This window comes from Melitaea cinxia, chromosome 2 (genome assembly GCF_905220565.1).
Source record: "Melitaea cinxia chromosome 2, ilMelCinx1.1, whole genome shotgun sequence".
Taxonomy (NCBI): domain Eukaryota; kingdom Metazoa; phylum Arthropoda; class Insecta; order Lepidoptera; family Nymphalidae; genus Melitaea; species Melitaea cinxia.
In genome coordinates, this window is record NC_059395.1 from 8546159 (window position 1) to 8569242 (window position 23084).

Below are 23084 nucleotides of genomic sequence, written 5' to 3' on the forward strand. Positions count from 1 at the left end.
TATGTTGTATAAGTTTTTTAAATTTTTGTCGCTTAGAACTCAGAGTCATCGTCATTGTTTGCATTTTACTAATATGATGTAGTCTTATGTTCAAATATTTTATTTTATTTTAATTATTTTATTTTATTTATTTATTTTATTTTATTTGGATAGCTTATTATAACTATAACTCATACAGAATATGAATAAAAAAAAAGCTAATAACAAGCTATCACATATAGAAAAATCGTAATCAATCACTAATCGTATTAAACTGACTTTATGCGCATGGCCAGCATAATCGTGGTCATTTTCTCAGTCTTACAGCCGCTACCCATTCACCTCTTATTAAAATATTCGTTGGAAACCTAAAACCATGAAATTTGATAGTAAAATATGGGTACCTAGTTTACTCAAAAATTGTAAAAAGTTAAAACATAAAACAAACGAGTTAATAATTCATAAATATATTTTGATTTTTTTTATTTTCAATTTATGTAACATAAAATAACACGAGAATAAAAACAATAACTATGTCTACTTTTTACTTAATTATTTTTCTGATTGCGTACAATTTACTTACCCACATTTTGGGGTATTGAAAAAAAGAACTACTGGCAGCACTCCCGTGGTACGTCATTTCGTGACATTGAAATTATAAGTTCCGAATAACCTCAATATTATTTTGGAATAACAATAAATTTAAAGTTTTATATGTACTTACGTGTGAAACGATATTCCTTCAGATTTTTTGTTTACTTTGGTATTGTTTTTGCACCATTTAATCACACAAGACGGCATTTTATAAGCAAAATACTGTATGAAGCCTCGTTACATATTAACGAAAATGAGCGTAGTTTGATGCATATGTGTGCGTGAGCGCGTGTATTTACTTGAAGGAGCCGAGTTTTGTGGCTTCACTAACAACAAAGGCCGCGCATTATCTACTTTTTTTTACTATATCTATGGTAATAACAAACTAACCTGGACGCCCACAAGAAATAGTGTCATTTGCTCAAATCATTTCAATACCTCTGACTTTCAAGTGTGGAACTGGCAAGATTAATAATGGAAAAAAAAAAACCAGCACAAGCATTTCTTTCTTATTGAGAAAAGAAAGCCCACAAAAATGTATTCGTCATATTTATAGAAAACTAATCCATTTTAAAAACAAGCAATAAATACAACTTTTTTATTTAATAAAACACTTTTTTCGGATTTTATCGTGGTTTATTGTTAACTTTTGATTCCCGACGTTTCGGATACTTTACAGCAACCATGGTCACGGGAGGACTGAGGTGTCAGACGTCCCAACGTTACAAAGTTATTCGAAACTACCCGACATACATCAATATCTTATATAGTCCTATCTACGCAGAATTATATAAAAGTGTTTTATTAAATGAGTAAAATTCGCGTAAACATTAGAAAACAATAAATAAATACAACTGTCACTGGTTTTTAAAATGATACAAACATTTAGTTTATTTTTGACATGGTAATTATTGAAGTACATTATAAATAAAGTCTATCTTTATAATAACACCTTACCTCTGTTTCACTTTAAAAACCTAATTTTCCTAATCGAGTACTTGAATTTATCGATAATGCGTATGGACAGTTGTTACAACCACGGCTGTAAGAAACTTGTCAGTGTAGTTGGGGCATGTCATTATACTGTATTGACACAGAATGTATCTATGTTTGTGTGAAAAATGTAAGTGTGTTTTTAATAAAGTGTGCGTGTATGTGATTTCCCCCCGTAAAAAATGACAGACACTTTTGTATCGGTAAAAAATGCTATAGCTCTCCCCTCCGTTTTGCTCTTTGGTTCTTACCATTGAAATTGGACTTAGGGGACAACCATTTTAGAAGGGAGGGGGGGGGTCCAATGAAATCTCACCAAATCTCATTTAAACCAAGGGAGGGATAATCAAAATTTTCACATCAACTTCAAAAAATATAAAATATTAAAAAAATATTCTTTGACGGTTAGCAGGAACGGTTAGGCAAGTTAACGGCAGGTTCAGTTACGGTGTCGCGGGCCACAAGCAACAATTGTTTAGAATTATTTAGGTTTTAATTAATACATAATTCTAAGTTAACAATGTAGTTACTTTATTAATGAAAACATAGGTTTTGACAAATAATACGCATGCGTTCCGCCACGACGCCACGTGCCGCACGTTGAGTATAGCGGGTGTCACGCGGGTGTATAGGAACGTTATTGACAGAATTGACGTTGTTTGTCAAACTTGGCTAAAGATTCGTTGCATTCGTTGTGATATTTTCATGTCAAAAAATTATCATGTAGCTATTACGACTAACTAAAATGTGTCTTCGTATCTGGGTCTAGTGACCTGATCTTAAAATAGAAGTAGAAGAAGCTTTTTTTAGTTAGCAACTGTAACAAAAAATTTAAAAGAATAACTACTCTAAAAGAGGAACAGCATTAAAATTCTTTTTAAATATTAATACAGAATGGGAAGCCAAAGGAAAATTCAAGATATTAAACATGAACTCCATAATTTTTTTACGTGGAATTACTTAAAGGGATTAGTGGTGAATCCGGCACAGTTACCTTTCGTTGCTTTTCTAATAATACTTGCCGAACTAATCCTTAACCTATTAATAGTAGAAAAAGTACCTTACACTGAAATAGACTGGAAAGCGTACATGCAGGAGTGCGAAGGATTTTTAAATGGAACACTCGATTACAGTAAGCTCCATGGAGACACTGGACCGTTAGTATATCCAGCAGGGTTTGTCTACATCTATTCTCTGTTTTATTTTCTTACTGATCAAGGCCACAATATTAAATTAGCCCAATACATTTTTATAGGTGTCTATCTTTTATTACTGAGTTCTGTTCTTAGAATTTATATTAAAACAAAAAAGGTTCCTCCATATGTTCTTGCTTTTACAATATTAACTTCATATAGAATACATTCTATTCACGTTTTACGTATGTTTAATGACCCTGTAGCAGTTCTTTTCTTATATGTATCTCTAAACTTCTTTTTAGACTCAAAATGGTACTTAGGTAGTATTTTTTACAGTTTAGCCGTTTCAATAAAAATGAACATACTACTTTATGCACCTGCATTATTCTTCTTTTACTTAATTAATCTCGGATACAAAGAAACCATAAAACAATTATTTGTGTGTGGCATAATACAGTTATTGCTAGGATTACCTTTCATTATAGTTGCACCTGTTGCCTATATAAAAGGAAGTTTTGACCTAGGCAGAGTTTTTAATCATACTTGGACGGTTAATTACAGATTTTTAGATGTAAAATTTTTTGAAAATCCTATATTTCATTTAACATTGCTTTCTATACATATTATGCTTTTAATCATATGTGTACCTATGTGTGTTAAATACTTTCAAAGTTATTGCCGCTTGAAATATGTACAGCAGCAGGTGCAACCTCAAATTGATGCAAAAAATAAGGAAAATAAGAGAAAGTCCAAGCTGAAAAAAGAAATTAAAATGAAATTAAATCCAAATTTAGGAAAAGAAGAATCTCTATCAAAGGAACAAGAGCAATTTCTAAAGTCATTTGAAAATATGTTACAAAAGTCTTCACAAATGAGTGGCAATAAGTTACCTAAGAAAATAATTAATGATGAAAGCAATAAGTCTTATAGCATTAACTTTGACATTTTGTCACAATTATTTATCCTTCCAATGTTTTTAGTCAATTTTATAGGCATTGTTTGTGCACGCAGTTTACATTATCAATTTTATTCATGGTATTTCCATACTTTGCCATATTTGTTATGGTCTACTAATTACACTATTATTATTAGGTTTCTAATATTAGCACTTATAGAACTTTGTTGGAACACTTACCCCAGTACTAATGTTACTAGTGCTATGTTGCATATATGTCATATTAGTATATTATATGGAGTTTATAAAAAAATGTCAACAGAATTAAAAATGGCATCAAAATTGCAATGATAAGATAAATATCTTGGAAAATTGTAAATATTTGTTTAATAAATATGTATTTTGATAATTTATTGTCTTATTAATTACTGCATTTGCATGCTACCAGAAAAAAAACGATTCCAACAAAATGTATGATTTGACCGGAGCGTCCTCTGTTCCGAATGTGTAAAAAATAACGTGATCATAAAAAATACTGATAACCAGCTATTTTTGGAATAAAACGTCTTTACGCACGCTTGGCTTGGGGAGTAAGCTGGTGAATATGTAACGAGAGCGTTACGAAAGGTGTGATCGGGCGAGGCGACCAGAAGTTGAGAGGGCGATGTAAGTTAGATGGAGCTAAAGTTTTACTTCAGTCATCTGTTCTAAAGCACACTCGTTTACTGAAGATTAGCTAGCAATTAAAGCTATTTAGTTCAACAAATTTAGTGATAATTTTTCCTAGTCCTACACCTATAAGTTTATTGTTTGATTGAACTACGAGGGGGGTCCAAAAGTTCATGGAATTGAAGGGTTTTAAATGAAACAATAAATCTTTTTTCCTATTCAATAGAGTAACCCTTAAGCTGAATACATTTATTAGATCTATAAATTAATTTATCTAAGCCATCGTAAAAAAAAATATTTATAATTTGCCCCAAAATGCCTCCTTTACTTCTGTCGTCAGAAATTTTCTTCTTCTCTTTCTTTAAATTCGTAGTCTTTTTTAAATTGGGTGACAAATAAAAAAGGTTATTGTTCAGTTTGCAGTTAAAAAATAAATAAATCTCTAAAATAAAAGTAGCCTAAGGTACTCCTTATTACGTCAGCTACCTGCCAGTGAGTCCTGTCAAAAATAGTTCAGCCGTTTAAGAAATTAGCCGGAACAAACATACAGACAAAAATTAATATTTACCATGTATACCATATGCATTTAGTAAAAAGCAAAAGTAGTATTTTAATATTACAGACACTCCAATTTTATTTATTTGTATAGGTGAGTGGATGGTTGATGATGGTTTTGGTTAAACTCTAACAGTGTCACTGACTAGCTTAGCGTGTTGGATTTACATAGCTGCATCCAATTAATATTAGAAAAATAGTGGCGATATGAAGAACTCAAAAGAATACAGGTTTTTTTTACAATAATAAAAACAATAATATAAGCATTTTGAGAAGTATTTATTATGAACCTTATTTAATACAACTAATAAAAGGGAAATCTAATCGCAATCTTAATTTTAGAGATAGAGGCGCATAATACTTCCTCCTTTATCACAAAGTCCACTATTAATGGAATCCAACGCCTCTGACCAGTTGTCCCAAACAAATCATATTTATATTATATCCATTGTCTAATATCCGATCTTATATATTTCTCTATATAACAAGCTTGTTAAGAGGATACTTTTAAGTGATTCATAGATCAATCCTTATAAGATACAATAAATAAGGTAAGAAATCAAACGCAATTTTAAATTGAATCGAAACAATAACAGGATAAAAAGAATTTTAGAAATAAAAAACTGTTAACAATATTTTAGTTACTTCCAAAATATGTATAAAGAAGTTTTGATTTCTTATTACTATTTTGCATCAATATATGCCTGTCCTCGTTTGACTATGCACATTTAAATTACAGCATGCTGTTGTAAAAGACGCATACAGCATACTGTTGTAAGATGTATCATACGACTGAAATCATTTACAATAGGATTGACTATCAGTTGCAATTTGATATACCTATTTATATTTAGAGGTCTATCAGTTTAAAATGTAATTGTATATTATATTCTTGTGCTGAAAATAGGGCCTTTTTAAAATGGACACTAACTGCATTTGGAATATAATTATTCAGTCAAATAACCCCAGTCACAAAATTTTCAGTCATATTCGTCAAAAGGTATAAATCATACAATTATGTATGTATCAGTGCTAACTCTCCGACATAAATTACTTTATGGCGCTCTATAAATACAAACATACAGTATCGTAAAACTAACACAGATAGAATACAACGGCAGTCTTAAGTGACTGAGCTTATAACTAAACGAAATACATCGTCGTTGCGAATAAGATTTACACAAAGCCGAAGTTTTTAGTTTTAATAGCAAGTAACAGTTTATGCTTGAGCACGTGTCGCGAGGAGTAAAGCGGGATGTAGAGCCGTGAGATGCATGTATTAGCGGTAGGTAGGTGGGCGTCGTCTGCTGGCCGTATTGTAACCGAAGGCATAGGCTGGAAGCCTTCCTCTGACGCCGGTAGCGCTGGTGATCCTGTCCAAAAATATACCTAAACAAAAATTATAAATGAGTTGCCATATTAAAATAAATACCGAATTAACAAACATTTTTTAACATCCCATAAATTTTACACTTACTAAATCTTGTCTTTCTAAATGTGTCATTTTGTCTACAATCGCCCACAACCACCGTTTGAAGCGGGCTAACCGTTCCGGTGGTTCACCGCTTTCGTCATTAAAGCTTGTGTAAGATACGAGTGCAGTTACGTTTATATCTCCTACTCCATTTAATAACAGTCGCAAATCCTCAGCTGTTAAACCTTCTAAAGCAGATTCAGGCAAAACATCGAGTACACCAACTCGTATTGCCTGGAAAGGACAAATATAAAAAACATTAGCAAAGAATAACAGACTTCAGAATATCAAACTACTTTATTTTGAATACAAAACGTTACCTCTAGTGCTTTTTCTTGAGAGAGCAACATACGATGCTGTGCATATTTTCTTACATAGTCGTACACATTTAACGCTGTAACTTCAATATCCCGACCGCCAGGAACTAATTCAACACAACCTCCACCTTCTTCTTCACACATTTCCAAACTAAAAGTAAAACATTAAATAAATATTTTTTCATAAAAAAAACAACACTTACATTGCTTAATCCCCATCTCCTCAAAGGTTAACAAAACAATTAAAATAATCATAAAACAGTACCTAAAGTTGAGATCAAGTGTAGCAAAGAGTGAATGAGCATCGCCCGTCTCCGCATCCACGACGAGTTGACGCAGGCTCTCATACACGACGGGATCGAAGAAGGCTAGATCGTGGAAGCGAACGGGTCTTCCTAGGATATACTTCAGTACGTGTCGGTTTAGGAACATTGGGCAAAGCTCATTTTGTAATAGGCATAGACCAATTATTCTGAAAAAATTAAGGATTACTGTTTTCATACATAGTCATTATTATATAATTATCGGATCTCGTACAAACATAGCAGAACCTGATCTAAAAAAATTATTAAAAAATGCAAGTAGGAGTTTCACATAAATGTTTAACATTACATAAATAATAAATATTCTAAATGTTAGAATTATTTAATTGAAATTACGAGAATTACTTTAGTTTTTTATCATCCCTTTTAAGTACAACTAGTATATTATGTACATACATTTTAAATATTAATAAAAAAGATTAACTTACTAAGATATATCATGCTACCTAACAGCGATTTTTGTGAGGTCGGTAAAATGTAATGATATATGTGGGTATAAGTAAAAAATATCTACTTAGTTTCAATATAACAGACTTGAAAGTAAATGCGGATGAAATCAGAATATCGTGTTATTTTCCTCGAAAAACATTGCAGTCTCCGATATTACTATATGCAAATAAGCTTTTTATTACGCTTTTATTAGCTTGGGTTGTATGTATGTAATGGAATCTTTGAGCATAATTTTCACCAATTTCCAGAAGTTTAATTAATTTGAAACTTTGCACGCGTATCAAGGACCGATGACAATTCAATGACAGTTTTTTCCCAATATCCTTATTAGGACCGCCAGGATTAATAAATTCTTTCGTGGACCCTCTGAGAGGAAGTAAGAGAGATAAAGCTAGCGCGTGATCTGCGCATGCCTGCAGTTACTCTTTCGCTCGGGCACTCGGCACAGCACAACGGAGGTAGATACTTTTTCAAAGCTAGTCGCATTTTTATCTTGTTAATTCCTTACTAGCTGTTTCCCGCCCGCTTCGCGTGTAAGTTCGTTGCTTCGCCCCGCGCGGAATAGTTATTCTTTTATTGTTTATATTAATAATAACATGTCCGCAAATAATTAATTGAAGAATCGAACTAAAAAATAAATTATAGTTTAAGAAAACTAATACATCACGCTTTTATGTTTTATGTGCGTGATATATTAAATGTAACAATTATTCTACTTGCAACTATATGTGCGGACAGTTATAGAAACATAGTAAAACGTTACGAAAATATAGTAAAATGCACCTCACGTTTTTTACTCTGAATTGAATTATTCTCATAATAACTTAAATTTTATTATAATTTTATTTTGAAGTTATTAATAAGGATTGATTCTTCGATCTTCTACTACTGTAATATAAACTCTTTGTAATTAAAAATTATTTTCTACTTTTTAGTTCGATTAGCTATAAAAGCGCGGTATTTTAGTTTTTAACCGACTTTAAAAAAAGGAGGAGGTTACTCAATTCGACCGTATATCTTCTAATATATAAAATTCTCGTGTTGCGGTGTTTGTAGTTAAAACTCCTCCGAAACAGCTTGACCGATTCTCATGAAATGTTGTGTGCATATTGGGTAGGTATAAGAATCGAACAATATACTAAATTATAACTAATTTTTTTTTTAATTTTTAGATAAATTATTTATTTTTTATTTTATTATGATTTGGTGTTGAAAAATACATACAACCCTAAATTTTCACCCTTCTACCACCAACCCCTATTATTAAATAGCTTTTAGCGGTAAGTCAACGTTTGCCGAGTCAGTTAGTGGAGCTTTTGTTTAAAGATAGATTTGTTCACTAACCTGCCAACGTTTCTAAAGGCGTTGATACGCTCGGGCGTGCACCGGCCCTGCCGCGGCGAGTAGTAGCCGCGCTTGCCGGGCGAGTAGAAAAGAGGCGCGGCGTCGTCCGCGGCCGCGTTGACTGTTGTTGCGCTACTACCGCTGCCCCCGCTCGCCGCACCCCTTTCTGATAGTGAGAACACGTCCAAATCTAAGTAGAGAGATGCCATTAAAGGGTCTTGGAATCGTCCTTAAATAATATGCACCATAAATATATATTTTAGTCATAAGTTGTTAGTGAAGTTGAATCCCCAAATGAAGGGAAAAATAATTAATATGTTAATAACTATATTTATGGTCAAAATTGTTTAAGGATTAGTCATGTTATTAAGATTTTTAAATAACAGAACCGCAATAAATATAGCAGACCCTTGTAAAGCATAGCTAACAAAAATCCGGTATATTTAATGCATTACCCAGTATTGCTTCCGAAGGGTGCATAACAATGAGATCCATCGCCTCCCGCACTTTCTGCCGCAATGCGTCTTCGCTCGCTAGCAGTACGAGTAGCTGAGCGGGCGTCAGCTCTAACAACATACCCGTGATCTTACCGGCGAATGTCGGATGAAGGGAATGCACCTGTTTTAAATTATCATATTACATCTATTCTTCGCTGTACATCAAAAATAACTTATAACGCTATAATGTATAGAATAATGTCAGTAAATTATTATTATTTTAATTTATATGTAACTAATTAGTCACAATGTAAATGAAAAACACCTTGGGATAAAGTCTTTCTCCGAGCTGTGCCTGGTGCAGTGTAAGATGTTCATTTTGTCCTCCAGGTCGATCTCCACTGTAACCTGCACTTTCCGTTCCAGGAGCAGCCTAATTAAAAGAATATGTTTCATTCACTACAAAGATTTATCTCCCAAAAAATTGCTAATTTTAAAAAGCAATACTTAAAAATATCTTTACTAAGGTCTTTAAAAAGCATTTATAATAAATTTATATAAAATACAAATTGTATATACTAAAATACATATGTATTAAAATTGTAGTTTCATTTAATTAGGTAATAAAAGAGCTGACAAACAATCAATCTTATATATTATCATATGAACTTGTGCGGTATCCTCGAAGTAATTATTATTGCGATGGCCCAGGCCTCACCTGTGGGCTGTAAGGTCGCGCGTCGACACTGAGAACCCGCCGGGGTTCTCGCGCTGAGGGCGGCCGAGGCGCCGGCCGGCCGGGCGCGCGCCTGGCGTTGTCCTTCGCGCGAGCCCTACCAGCCCCACTCCTGCCAAGATCACTAAATTGTTGACATTTTGTCCATTATTTAAGTGTCGAATAAGTTATATTCACAAGTAAGCGAGCATAGCAAAGGAAAAAAATCGTAGCTGGCTTTGATGAGAACTAATATTTTTATAGTACTAAGTTTTAATAAATTTTTATGTTTTTTTTAAATTCTTTCGAATAATTTAGCCATTTACAATGTTTTGAGCATTAAAAGTCTACAATACATACACATACCTAGGCCCGCTATTGGTACTGGCACCACTAGCAGCCGTTCCAGATGATCCTGAAGTGCCATTGGTTGTTGTATTATTACTACTGCTACCAGAAGTAGATTCTAACGGAGGAAGTTTTTCATTTGCTAGTAAAGCCTGAAAAATATAAAAAGCTTTATTATTTATATCCTAATATTAATTTTTTACATTTCTAAAATATTTAATACATCTTTAAATTAAATAAACACTTTTTGTTCTATTTGCTGTATATTCTAACGACGTAAATATATATCTTGTCCGTAAGCATTTTTGTGAAAAAGTGTTAGTAAAGCGGACAAAATGAGATGTTCAAAGAGTCAAACTTTTCGACATGAAGTAAGTAAAATAAAAAGTTATCTATTTTTAATTCAAGACTTATGATTATGGCTTTTATAACTTCATTTAAAAATCATATATCTAAACACAGGTCACAAAAATATGTTAAAAATAATAAAACTTACTTCAGCGACACTGGTATAAAAGGAGCGCGCGACTCCACTACCCTCGCCTGGCTCGTCTCGGAAGGTGACCTTCACGCGATTGACGGCCAGGGGCGGCTGAGCGCTGTGAGCTCGACGGTTTTGTCCCGAAAACGCACTGTTCAATTCGGTGAACGTTTGTTGTAGAAGTTTCGCACGATCGCGTTCCATCTATAAAGAAAAATTATTAATGATACTTTATTTCTCATAAAGATAATAAATTAACTTACAGGGAAAAACAATATAAAATTTTAATTTATATTATGTAGTATGTGCAAACTTACTACACGATCTTAATGGCCAAACTCAATTTTTAGCTAAATTACTTTGTTGTAGGATTATTCTCGTTAGATGTGCTAGTTTAGTGTAAGAAAAATTACTTTATTCTAGACTGAAATGATTGAATACTGCGTGTGACCATTCAATTGAGTAATTTGTTGAACAGCCTCACCGAGATGCAAAAATATTTTTTTAGAAACTATCCCGATCTTTCTACCAATACAATAAAAACAGTTTTATATATCAAATTAGGTTTATATATACTATGGAATAGAGGTGGTCTAAAATTTTTGAACGTCTTTGATGTAAATTAGACTTAGTTTTTTTTTCATAAATAAAATCGAATTTGATTGAATATTGTTCTTTTGTCATATATTAATTTTTCGTACAAATATGCCGATTTTAGTGGGCAGATATACCGTTTTCATGCTTAGACGTTCGAGACCAATGAATAAACCGTAATGATTCGTTGTTTTAGCCTAACTTAGCGGCAGGTGAAGCGAGATTTCTATCAGAACTTCCACATACTCTATGAACATGAGCAAAAAGTAGCAGATGGCGTTTGATTTTTTTCCAAAGATAATTCTAATTTTAGCCAACCATTTACACATCAAACTAACATCTGTACAATAAGCCCGTTTTTTAAAATGAGGTTTATTGTACAAGTTCAGTTCTTTTGTCATCAATTAATTTGAAAAAAAAAAACAAAATCTTACTAAAGCACAATATTTTGTAAACTAACATGAAATAAATATTATTACCGAAGACATTTTGCCCAACAATTTAAAAGAAACACTTTTTTAACATTTTTGATATATTTTAAATAAAATACCTTGTGTAAAGTCAAATCACGTTGTTGTGAGTTTCTGAGTTTTTCCATGTCCCTTCTAAACTTGACTTCCTTGACTGGGAAACCTCCCAGCTCAGCAACAACAGAGCCTGGCTCGAGACCCACGTCCTCAGTAAATACGCGTCCAAACAAATCGAGAGAGAGTCTCCACCGACCTAGCAGCAAGTCATGGGATACTGAAGCTCCCAAAGATGGACACGCGCGACTGTTTGACCACAGAAAATTATATTTAAATATTTAATATAGTACAGATAAAACCATAATATATAAAATCAATATCTCATTATATATATTTTTATTCATGTTGAATTGTTGATTTGTTAATAAATAACCTATTACTAAATAAATATTAAGTATTCTCTCATAATATGTACTATGAAACATACATACATACATACATACATATATATATATATATATATATATATATATATATATATATATATATATATATATATATATACATATATTCTATTTTTTTAAAGTGAGGATAAATGCGGAAAAAACGTGAATTACGATTGACAGAGGTTTGTTTACCAAATAAGACTCTTCCAAAAAAACGGAATATAGTACATATTATGAGAATAATGCAGTAACATTAACAGGACGTGACACGACGCAATGAGAAACAATGTTAGTCAATATTACTATACGGTCTTACTTATAAAAATCTCGCTAAGCAATACTTAGGCACCGCTTAGTTAAACCGCTCTTAAGTTAGAAATCCGTGTTTAACTTTTGTTTATTTATAAACGTTGATTAGCTGTTACTTAGATAAGAAACAAACAAAGAACGATACATAGATGGTTGGCACAGATTATACCTAAAATAATCGATTAGATAGAGAAATTGAATGAACGAAATTGTTAAAAGTTCTATTTTTTCCATATTATATCATCTATGCAGTGTACGAGTGTCGTGAATTTGACAGATAACGCTCATTTAGTATATTTTATAGCGGGAATTTCTATCTAAATAATTTTTTACCTTTCATTTTTAATAGTAGTTCTTATTTAATTTTCAACATTTTCATTAAATTTATTAAAATTAAAAGAAAACGAATGAGTTTTATTGTAAACGTTTTATTGTAAACATTTTATTGAGTTTTAGTGTGATTATTGTATTCTAATTAAATTTTCATCTATACAAATAAATAAAATTGGAGTATCAGTTTGTAATATTAAAATAATTGGAAAATTAAAATAAGAAAAATAAAGAGCAAATGTATGAGTTTTATTGTGATTATTGTATTTTAATTAAATTGTCATCTATACAACTAAATAAAATTGGTGTGGCTGTTTGTAATATTAAAATAACCGCTTTTTCATTCATTAGTATGCATACACGGTACATATACCAAAATAACATTTTTTGTAATTTTCTTCTCCTCAAAATCAGCTACTATCTGTCTAGCTTAAATCAGCTACGTCGTTTTGGAAATCACGAAGATCTTCCCATCCATCCATGTTTTAAGCACAAACATATTTTTTTTTCTAACAAACAAACGCAAGTAAGTAGATCAGCCGTTACAATAGAACAGCTGATGTATGTGAAATCCGCCATCTTGCCGCTTAGCGAGAGTTAAACTATGTCTCGGCAGTGTTTAATTTAGACGGCTATTTAAACACTACTTAAGGACTTCTTAACGCTAAATAGTGTCTATAAGTGAGGTTTTGCTAATCCGTTGTTCAGCAATTGATTAAATATTAAGAAACGTTTATAAGTAAGACCGCTAAAGATTAAAATCAAAAACAACTTTATTCGAATAGGCTTCAAAAGCACTTTGAATCGTCATTTTACAAATTAAAATTTTAAAGTGATTATTTTTTTAATGACTACCTCGTTGGTTCGGAATGTAGATTCTGCAGAGAAGAACTGTCAAGAAACTCTACAGTTACTCTTTTGAAAATAACATATAAACTGTATTTTAATATAATATCTAAGGACCAGTCATCAGTTATTATCGTATATCATACCATTAAATGTTCGAATTCAGTGAAAGTGTAGGTCAGTGATACCTACCATATATACACAACTATACCAGAACCATTTTTTATTACACAGAATTGTAGACGTTACAAGAAACCTTAAACTAAGCTAAACCATAATTTGTTATTTTACTTACGGCTGTGCAGGAGCGGTAAGTACTTGAGGAGGGAGTAACGACGTTGACGGAAGACCCGTCGTTTCAACTGTCACATGCGCAGATATTTCTTGGGATTCAAGAGGATCAGCTACACTTAACAATTCACCCTGAAATTACAATAAATTAGTTTACTAACAGACAAACGTCTCTCTACTTACTAGTTTATCGCCAGTTAACAAACATTTTATATACTAGAAGCGTATTGTAATACTAGTACCATATGTATAGCTATCCCAGAAAGTTACCATTACGATTGATATATACTCGTAGATACTCGTATCACATAAAAATTACTTTTAAAAATTATACTCGTTATTAATTATAAAAAGAGTTGAAAATCCAATTAGTTTTGTGAATATTTTTGTTAAGAAAAAGTCCCCCAAAAAAGTGGAGTGACTTACAGCACGTACAATAACGGTCTTGCCCGGGCTTCGCGACGACGACGCGCGCGGCTCCGGCGCCGGCGCGCTGGCGTTGCTCGGGCCTGGGGAACACATCATATTTTAATAAGAGAGTTTTAACTTTCAAGGTCACAACGAACACTTCTACTCCTACTCAGTACTAGTGACTGGGGCGACCCGCGACCCGCGACTATGGGCGCCTGCAACGACGAAATATCGCGTGTTTCAAAGTTATAATCGCTGTAAAGTTGCATAGAATCAAAGTACCTAATTATTATTTATATTAAATATTTTAATTACACTATGTATAGTTATTTTACCGTATAAATTCTTCCATCGTAAACTAATTTTTATTTAATACAAACAATTTTATTTTGTAATTTTTTATATTATTGTTGTTTCTTATTTTTATTTTACACCTCTACCTCAAAAATGTTACTTATACATCTCAAGACCGACTGGTAGACAAGGCTTTATGACTTTGAAGTCCACTTTTTGCGCAACATATTATGTACTGTTGTTTATAAAGTAAAATAAATATTTGATTTAAGTGTACTTACCTGGTGAAGGGGACACAGTCTGTTGGTGTGGTGTTTCCATAATTGAACAAGCTGTATCAACTAATGTATGAAATTCGGATGTGGAAGCATTAGGTTCTTGGCGAATGTTGCTATTCATTGCCGCATGAGGATGCCTGGGTAATTAAAAAAAAAAAATTATAGCATCACTTTTTATGAGAGTTCACACCATACATTAATTATTTATTAATAGGCACGGCTTTAGCAATATTTCGGCAGAATGTTTAAATCAAACATTGATTACTTTTAAGTTGTTAAGATACAACATCCTGGTACTGATACTATAAAACATACACTATTTCGTTATTTGTCCCTCTCGTATAAAAATGTTCTAAAAAATATTTAACTTCCTACAATTACATTTAATGTTATTGACAGATCTGTATCTGAGAATATGATAATTTGGAAAAAAAAAAACATTTAATCAAATTCTTTTTTGAATGTAATATTTTTTTACCAAAAGATAGTAACTCACCTATGATGCTTCTTTCTTGGTATTTGTCTCGCTTCATTAGAGTCAGAATCAGATAAATATTCACCGTCAGTGTCAATATCCATTTTCGTCACGGTATCTTTAGCGCAAGACAAGTCCTAAAAATTATAATTGAACCCAAATTAAAATAACACAAATTTATAATGTAGAATTTATCACCTCTTTATAAAACAATACTTCAATTAGCCACCCTATATGGCTTCCTGGATATAATACAAAAAAGTAGAAAATACTAAAAAAGCTTTTGAACTTATTTTCTTAAAATTCTTTTTCTAAAACTTTTATAACCTTAATCTGAAAAATATAATTAGCAAAATTTTCGAGTCGTTCTCAAATGATGCTGTTAGAAACATGCAGATTTTTTTTTTAAATATTGTATATGTAGAAAATAGTATCTTACCTGTGGTTCATCTCGAGTTACAGCATGGTTGTGAGAAGGCGGAGCAGACGCCGGGCGCGCCGGTGGCGACCAGCCGCGCTCTGTACCACGGCTTGACAGTCCTAATCGACGAGGTACCACTATAAAGAAACAGTACAATTCATTAAAATATTACTAGATGTATTTGATATTTCTTACCTATGTATAAATACACAAGTTCAACACTCAAAAAAAGTTCATACATACACATACTAAATTTAAATATTATCCCAAAATGAATTTCCTTTATCATCCTCTGTTAAAGCAAATGGATTATAAGTTTTATTTTACCTTCTAGTGGATTGTTAGTGCCGGGCGGCCCGTCTCCGGAGGTGGGTACCGTGACCGGCTGCCGCGGCATGCCAAACAATTCCTCTCGGCGGGCGTTGGGCTGCAATAGCTGAGGCTGATCGGCCAAAGGTAAGGCATCTTGCATTGTCACTATGAGAAAATTATTGTGTTATTTACTACTATATTCATAAATCCAAATAAAAGTCCAAATATAGTTGATCAATCCAATTTAAAACGTTTTGTATTAAAATTTCTCCTTTACGTTAACATAGACCTGAGTTTGACTACAACTCAGTTTTACTGTAAATTCACATTTAATAAGTAGCAGGAGAAATGTTAGTAATACCTTCAAGGTCTAAGCATTTCGTATTAGAAAGTTTTCAAGAAAAGTATACTGTTCATTATGCCATACCATTTAAAAACGGTTATAAACAATAATAAAAAATATCAAATTTGAATTTTTACATTGACCACACAAGTGATTTTAAGTGAAAAAGAACTATGTGATAAAAGCTCACGTGATGGTAAGCAATTACCATAGCTTTTAGAGGCTTGTAACACAAGAAGCATTACAAGCGCGTTGCCGACCCTACCCCAGGAGCTGTGGTCACCTTACTCACTACAAGAATACAACACTGCTTGAAAGCAGTATTATTTATGTATCGGTAGATTTTCCTCTATATATATCTGTATAACCAACCAACAATGAAGTATCGTATAAATCACATCTGCCCAGTAATGAATGGGACAACATTTATCATCATTCATTTCAGCCTAATACAGTTCACTGCTGGACATAGTTCTCCACAAGTTGGCACCAAAAATGGCGTGCCCATAGCCACCACGCTGGGCAGGCGGGTTGGTGACCGCAGAGCTGGTTTTGTCGCACCGAAGACGCTGCTGCCCGTCTTCGGCCTGTGTATTTCAAAGCCAGCAGTTGGATGGTTATCCCGCCATCTATCAGCTTTTTAAGTTCCAAGGTCGTAGTGGAACTGTGTTATCCCTTAGTCGCCTCTTACGACACCCACGAGAAGAGAGGGAGTGGCTATATTCTTAATGCCGTAACCACACAGCACATCATATACATTGTCAAATGCTTTAGAAACATTAGTGTACTTACTATTAAATGGATCAGGTGGTGGACAGCCAAGACACAGAGTAGAGTCCGAGCGCTGGAAGAAAGCGTGTGTTCGACCTCTAGCGCCGTCCGTTTCGTTGTCTGATTCCGCTGCGGCACCACCCCCCACTACCATTTCCTCTTCGCCCTCTTCATTTTCATTTTCATCCTAATTAAAAAAAATTTATGAAATTAAGAAACATTTAAAATCTTCTAAAATACAAAAAATATACACAGATACAAAAAGATCAACCTCGTTAATAATCAACTGAAGGGTGTCAAAGCAAATTCTCATCAGTCAAAAATTAACTTTTTTAAGCTCAGATTATAAAAATTAAACTAAGATCATCTACAGCAATAAAGACTGTTATTTCACTTGGGTGATTTGTAAAATTGCAGCTCACTTAGTTTTGCCTTTACACAAGTATACATAGAGTATAATTTAAAAATCACTTGGCTAAATAGAATTTTTTTAACATCCGAACTACCAGTTGCTTAGAACAGCACCACAAACATAATATACATAATATAAAAAGAAAATTGAATTTTTTAAACAACTACATATACTATATATGCAACACACTACATAGCCTATATATGCAATATGAGAAGCATCGCAAGCGTGTTGCATATGCTCCCCAGGAACTCTGGCCAACTTACTCACCACAGAAACACAACACTATTCAAAAGCACTGTTATTTAGTTGTGACCTTCTGTAAGGTTGAGGATACTTCCTCAAACGGACTGCTCCAGATTTTGAACAAAATTGATTCTGCTGTGCATATAAGATATACACACCGCGGTCCAGAGGTGCTGGTGGTGGTGCGGCTGCGGCTGGGCCGCTCGCATGTAGTACACGAGCGCGTCCAAGACGTACGCCACGTGTTTGAGAGCCGCCACGTCGAGCACGGGCAGTTGCTCCGCGTGTTCCGCACTGTGCGCTCTCAGGAGCGACAAACAGTACGCTAAGAATTCTCTTCGAGCGCTTCCAGCCTCCACCCCTAAAATATATTATTTTTAATGATTTAAGATATAGCTAATTTAATTTTTTTAAATATTTTAAATGAACTACGATGCTTCTAAATTATTATTTTTATCGATAAAAAAGACGTCACAAATAAAATTTACAACACAATACGGCCTCTGTCTGAAAAAAAAAGTCGACCCTAATAGTATTATTGTCACATTGATATTCAGAAATATTCAGAAATATTCATAATATAAAATAAAAGCAGTTCTCTTCATTTTTATACTCTAATGATCTTCTTAATTCATATCAATCTGGCTTTCGTCCAGGCCATAGCACAACTTTATCGACGGCTTTTATTGACGTAACTGATGACATTCGCTTAGCCATGGAGAATAAATCGCTTACAATCCAATTTCCAATTCCAAATTTTAGTAATGCTTTCAATTCTATCGACTTCGACATCCTTCTTGGCGTACTAAAATCTATTAATACTTCTTTATGCGCGTTAGCGTGGTTTGAATCTTATCTTCGGAATCGTTCACATCGTGTTCAAGTAAATACATCGTATTCCAACTGGTGCAATCTTACTGTGGGAGTTCCCCAAGGTGGCGTACTTTTCCCTCTTCTTTTTTTCAGTTTTTATTGACTCGATCACTAAGGTCATATCTTCCAAATACCACTTATATGCTGACGGACTGCAAATATATCGCCATTGTAAGTTATATGATGTCGCGTCTGCTATTATCTCCATCAATGATGACCTAAGGCGTATTACTGAATGGGCTTATAGTTTCGGTCTTACTGTTAACCCGGGAAAGACTAAAGCATTAATCATAAGTAGTAAACGCATTCGCTCTCGATTTGACATAGCTGAACTACCCCCTATTACTGTCGACGGCGTTCCTATTACTTTTTCCAGCTCGGCTAAGAACTTAGGTGTTGTTTTTGACTCTAATCTTAACTGGAATGCTTATATCAATGAGATCAGTCGTAAGGTATACTTTTTGCTCCATTCTCTAAAAGCACTACAAAATTTTTTACCCTTCAAGACTCTAAAGTTTCTCTCGTGCAAGCTCTCATACATCCGATCATTGATTACGCCGATGTCACTTGTTTAGATGACACCGAAGAATTACTTAACAGGCTTGAGCGACTACAAAATTTATGCTTGCGTTTCATTTTCGGCTTAAAAAAAATATGATCATGTAAGTCACTTTCGTAAGCACCTCAAACCTATCCGCCATCGTTAAAATTTTAGAATACTTTGTTTCCTTTTTAAGACTCTTTTAATCCTTGTTCTCCTTCGTATCGACGGGACCGCTTTTCTTTCTCTCACGATGATGATTCTCCGTGTAGATCTCTTAAACGTTCTCTTCTTCAGATGCCCACCGTACCGATTTTTATTCTTACTCCTTTACAGTACATTCTGTAAGACTTTGGAATTCCCTACCATATGAAATTCGCGATTGCAAAACACTATCGCTATTTAAGAAAAGAGTGAGAAAATTCTATAGTGCGTTCAACGAGCCGAGATACCAATTATATAAGATTTGATACCCCTTAAATAATAATTATCAAAATATAAAAATCATCCCGAGCGCTTCAGGACACAGAATGAAATAAAAATAAATAATACAAAATCAGAGGGCCGTCTGCGGTCCGATGTTTTCAAAGCCAGTTAAAATATCGTTCGACCTTGCAGGGAGACATGCAGCAGATAGCAAACAAACAAGATAGAAAGAGATAGACTATATTTTGTTTGTTCCGTCGTCGCTACAAAAAAATGATGGGTTTTGTTTACGTTTAATATCTCTTCTCGTTAAACAGACTTTACCTTAATCTATCCTAGTCTAAAATCAATTTAATTAACGCCGAGTTGCAGGAAACAAAATTAAAATTTAAGTGGAAATTAAACTAATTTAATCACAAGAATTTCATACAATCCTTGCGATTAAATTAGTTTAATCACTACTTAAATTTTAATTTCTTTTCGTGCAACTCGGCGTTTGTGTCCTTGTGCATATTGGAATATATTATCGTATGTATTATATTATGTATCGTATATGTGTATGCGTGTATGTATAAGTATCATATTATTTGTATCTATGTGTGTATACATTATTATATATGTGTGCATTTATATATTGTATAATTATGTATTTATTAAATACGTTTAGATTGTACATGCTAATTTTCTGACTGTTTTATAAGTTTCCTGTTGCAGGACTACTGGAAGAGATTCCATCATTGGATAAGTAGTGCCTTTGTACCAGCATTGTTTATAAGACCTATTTCCTTTCTCTTTCTATTCCTCCTAGTGTACATAAATTGTTAAATAAATAAAAATAGATCAATAAAACTTTTACTTTTAATTAAACTTGTAATCTCTGTAACTGTTATAAACTACATATTTAATAGTAAAAGAAATACCTTGTTCCCTATCTCTTGCACGAGGAGCCTCAGAAAAACCAATTATCCTTGTCGCTGGAGATGTAAATGACGTAGTTCGTCTAGTGGCTGGTGCTGAAGAACGACTTTCACCAGTAGAAGAGCTGGCATTATTAGAAGTGAGTGATGCACCAAATCTGTAACCAATTTACAGTGATTAGATATTTTAGTGTTACTAAATTTTTCTTAAAAAGTCATTCGTTAATTTTTTTCTGGTAAAAAGGTAATAATACTGTTAATTTTATAAATTTCAAATATACAATTAAGCATCATCATCTTAACCATCCATGAGGCGCAGGGCCAGAACTATGAGGAGGTCATCGTCCTCCAGATAGGAAATAGGAAGGGAAATACAAGGAGGCTCAAGGAGGATCCACGACAGCGTTTCGTACGCTGTAGTCGCGGTGACTAGACACACCAACACCTGTGTCTATTACACCGACGACCGTGACGACGTAATTCGTCGCTTTGTGGCGAGGGCAGCGGAGACGATGGACAAGAAAATCCTTGAGTAAAGTCTCAAGATGGCCATTCACCATAGCGATGCCGGCGTCATTGAGAGTGTGCTCGATATGTTGAAAAATGTAGTGGTGTGAAGACGTCATAATATTGTAAGTATAAATTGTGCGTAGATCAAATTGTAATGTATGTAATATAAACAATAAACAATAAATGTAATAGTATAGGATTATATATATATATATATATATATATATATATATATATATATATATATATATATATATATATATATATATATATATATATATATATATATATATATATATATATATATATACAATTAACCATTCAGAGAATCAATGAATTATTGAGAGAGTACAATTATTATATATGAAACTTTTGAAATAAGCTGGGGGTAGTAAAGTAGTTGATAATTACCTAAGTTGTGCTTCAGTTGCGTCCATGACTGTTACCAACCAATCCCATGTTTGTTTGAGTTGTCTTTCGAGATAGCATTGCAAGCGCAACGCCTCGCGGTATGCCAAAGGCAACATGCGCGGCAACGGTAGCGTGATACGTTCATATTCCCAAAGTAAGTCAGCAATTTGGCGTACCACGATTCCTTAAAAACAGTTTTTATTTCATACTAAAAAAATAATATAGAATGCAGTTATTTAATATTTATTTTTATATTTCTTCAGCAGTCGAACACTTTTAAAGTATTACATAATAACAGAACGTAAATTAATGAAATTAGTAAAAGGTGCAGCCATCGTTTATGCTTATGCTACATATCGAGCAGCAATAGAAAGTATCAGCTAGTAAAATACAAATAATGTATTTTTCAACTCACCAAATGCTCTAGCCAGGAACGACGCCGTAGTGGATGTGGAATGCGGGTCCTGAGCGCCGGCAGCCGCAGCGGCGGTGGAGCGGCGCAGAGACGACGGGTCAATGAACACGAGCGACGAGCTGCCAGTGAGCCTTACTCCACCCGTGCCGCTCGTCGTTCCTCGTGTAGTCTCGCGGGAACTGCTTAAAATATACAGATATACATGAAATTTTGAGGTGAAAAATATTTATTCATACCTTATTAAAACAAAACTAGATATGAAACAAATTTATACAACTAGATTACTTTTTTATTTATTGCTAGCTCGTTGGCACAGTTTGTTTTTGTGCTTTCAGCTCTAGGGTTTGTGGGTTCGATTCCCATCCCGAGTCTGGGTCTTAATAAATATGTGGCTATACTAGTTGGATGTTACCAATAACACAAGCTTAATTTAGGAACAGACGATCATGATTTTATAGGCATCCTTTAAAGTTTCACAAAATGTAGAAATGCATAGATGCTAGAGTAGCTGGTTGTCATAAAAATGATCTCACCGAATAGCCCATTGCATTGAATGCGGTGCAAGATTTGGTCTCGACGGTGGTGCAGACCTTCGTTCTAGAGGTTCTCCTTCGTGCAGAGGTAACTCAGCTTCAGCATCTTGTTCATCAGTTTCACCAGCTTCAGAATCTTCGTCCTCAGGCTGCGTCGAGTCTCCGCTCTCGTCTTCTGGATACAGCAGCATTGAAGCTATGCCTGTCACGGTGGACCAGATAATTTCAATAGTAATAAGGAAGGCCGAAGCCCTCAAATAGCATTTTTTTGTTATTTAATAATTCACTACAGTGTCTGACAATTTCTCCATTGCTATGTTTAATATGAATTTTAAAGTACTTTTAGTAGGTTCTAATAATATAATTAAATAAAGGACGTTTTTTAGCCGACATCAAAAATGGAGGAGATTATCAATTCAACTATTTGTTTATGTGTGCCTCAAAACTTTTTATTAGGTGAACCGATTTCAATGATTCTTTTTTAAATCGAAATCTGGAGCTT

General features: G+C 33.6%; 2 protein-coding genes and 1 long non-coding RNA gene across 3 annotated transcripts in view; 2 read left to right on the forward strand and 1 right to left on the reverse strand.

The window, feature by feature from the left end:
• The first annotated feature begins 2229 nt into the window (after positions 1-2229).
• LOC123664013 (lethal(2)neighbour of tid protein 2) lies at positions 2230-4006 on the forward strand. Its single transcript, XM_045598646.1, has one exon. The coding sequence runs from the start codon at positions 2461-2463 to the stop codon at positions 3946-3948; it is 1488 nt and encodes a 495-aa protein (XP_045454602.1). The 5' UTR covers positions 2230-2460; the 3' UTR covers positions 3949-4006.
• A 1075-nt stretch (positions 4007-5081) lies between these two features.
• The window catches only part of LOC123664025 (E3 ubiquitin-protein ligase UBR5), a 46975-nt gene continuing 28972 nt past the window's right edge, over positions 5082-23084 (reverse strand). The window contains 23 exon segments of the mRNA XM_045598655.1: positions 5082-6210; positions 6299-6529; positions 6616-6763; positions 6878-7084; positions 8730-8919; positions 9185-9347; positions 9492-9599; positions 9885-10014; positions 10248-10381; positions 10726-10914; positions 11855-12077; positions 13998-14125; positions 14420-14502; positions 14980-15113; positions 15473-15588; positions 15891-16009; positions 16200-16349; positions 17320-17485; positions 18115-18317; positions 20717-20871; positions 21635-21818; positions 22050-22228; positions 22583-22784. Coding sequence (XP_045454611.1) covers positions 5998-6210; positions 6299-6529; positions 6616-6763; positions 6878-7084; positions 8730-8919; positions 9185-9347; positions 9492-9599; positions 9885-10014; positions 10248-10381; positions 10726-10914; positions 11855-12077; positions 13998-14125; positions 14420-14502; positions 14980-15113; positions 15473-15588; positions 15891-16009; positions 16200-16349; positions 17320-17485; positions 18115-18317; positions 20717-20871; positions 21635-21818; positions 22050-22228; positions 22583-22784 — 3755 coding nt within the window. The 3' untranslated portion in view covers positions 5082-5997.
• Positions 9507-13454, forward strand: LOC123664034. The gene is made up of 3 exons (XR_006744751.1): positions 9507-9517; positions 10731-10738; positions 13286-13454. It is a non-coding gene; the product is annotated as an uncharacterized LOC123664034 (long non-coding RNA).